The sequence below is a fragment of the Perkinsus marinus genome (genome assembly GCF_000006405.1).
Source record: "Perkinsus marinus ATCC 50983 genomic scaffold scf_1104296964816, whole genome shotgun sequence".
NCBI lineage: Eukaryota > Perkinsozoa > Perkinsida > Perkinsidae > Perkinsus > Perkinsus marinus.
In genome coordinates, this window is record NW_003204558.1 from 1 (window position 1) to 1,645 (window position 1,645).

General features: G+C 51.7%; 1 protein-coding gene across 1 annotated transcript; it reads right to left on the minus strand.

The window, feature by feature from the left end:
* Nucleotides 1–25: 25 nt before the first annotated feature.
* On the minus strand, nucleotides 26–793 carry Pmar_PMAR016789 (hypothetical protein; the record flags this gene model as incomplete). The annotated part of the gene is made up of 5 exons (XM_002769851.1): nucleotides 628–793; nucleotides 405–580; nucleotides 233–357; nucleotides 142–185; nucleotides 26–97 (listed from the first exon to the last, which is right to left on the minus strand). Coding segments are annotated over exons 1-5 (563 nt in total), but the record flags the coding sequence as incomplete, so codon positions are not given.
* Between the last annotated feature and the right edge of the window lie 852 nt (nucleotides 794–1,645).

Sequence of the window (1,645 nt, forward strand, 5' to 3'; positions counted from 1 at the left end):
CTCGTCCGAATTTTCTTCCTCCGGCTCCGAAAACTCCTCATAAACGAACGTCTTAATACTATTTATAATGTCCAGCGGTAGGGGGGAAGACGGGCTCCTGAAAAAGCAATTCCTGATCGAACCAAATAGTACTACCCATACCACTCCTTCGGCTCTTCCTCCATCATAGACTCTCCCTCATCAACCTACAGTGAGACTCGTCCGATCCTACACCGCTGAGTCAAAGTACTACATGGTCATCATCATCACCATGAGAGTCGTCCTGAACGGAAGAGCTGCCTTGTGCTATAGTGACGCTCTTCGGGCTCTGGTTACTCTCACTCTCCCAAGTATCGGAACACTCTAGGGAAACCAACCCTACGACATAGGAGGGTTATCACTGCATCAATATTGCTGGGGAGTACCGGCTCTGGAGGAGTCCTCTCCTGATGGGCTCTCTAGTTCCGCAATCCGCCGACGTTCCCCCCGATAGCCATAGCCCGACGGAGTGCCACTTCCAACAGGTGTAGAAGAACGTAGCTTCTTATTACTGCCACTATGTGATGGAGATGGCCGATGATGGTCCGAGGACTCGGAGGACCTATAGTGCAACGATGGCGATACTGAGAGGGAAGCTTCCGCACTCACCCGCGCCTCTTCCGGCTGCTTCCAGGCGCCCCTGATGCGGCTGTGAGGCGGACCACTCTGTTGGAGGCCGTCTTGGACTTACTACCACCTTGCCACTTGGGCTGTAGGATACACCGAGTGACGCCGTCTACCGTCTCTCGACGCATAAGGGCATAAGCCTACTAGATAGTTCCCCTTATTGTCACCCTACTGTTAGGAGGTAACTCTACACTACGATGTCTCAAGAAACCCCTAGGACGTACCCTACGGTTTCGAAGGAAGGCATATAATGACGATCTCTTATCCTCAGATTTCGATACAGTGATTACTACTGGGCTGTTGGTGCCTCAAGCAGTCCAGTAGGAATGTGTGGGCGGCCCATCAGGCAGTTCGCTGAGGTCCGCAATAGACCTCCCGTGAGAGTATCCTTCCCTTAGCAGAGGAATGCAACCGTCCTCTAGCGAGGCAATACTGAGACTGAGAGGATGGAGTAACAACAATTCCGACGGTGACATGGTCACGAGTGTTCGACGCAAAACGACACGAATAAAAAATGGAAAAATACCGCCGCCGGGGATCGAACCTCCGGCCGATGGTAATATGATAATGCCACCACCGCCACCGCATTCATAGACCATACCAGATTTAGGACTGATTGACAGGTCCTCGTCTAATCGTATATGTATTGATTTCATCGTATGCAATAGTGGAATTGCAACCTGCCATGCATAGGCGTGGGGACGCGTAGGGCGCAGCTAAGGTCTGTTCGCGCGCGACACAGAAATCGATGACGGACCTTCTAACAGCGTTTCTGTTCACTAGTCTGTGTTAATTATTCATTTGTATTATTATGATTCCCCCTCGAGGTTCTGCTGGTGGAGCTTCTAACGAAAGTCAGTAGCAGCCTCCTTCCAGTGCCCCTATATGATGCCTTTTTCAGTGCTCTTGCTTCCTCCCTGAGCGACACGTCTGGGTGCGTCGATGCTTACTTCAGCATCTCCCATAGCCAGCAACCCCAAGCGGATCTGTCGTGGGGCCA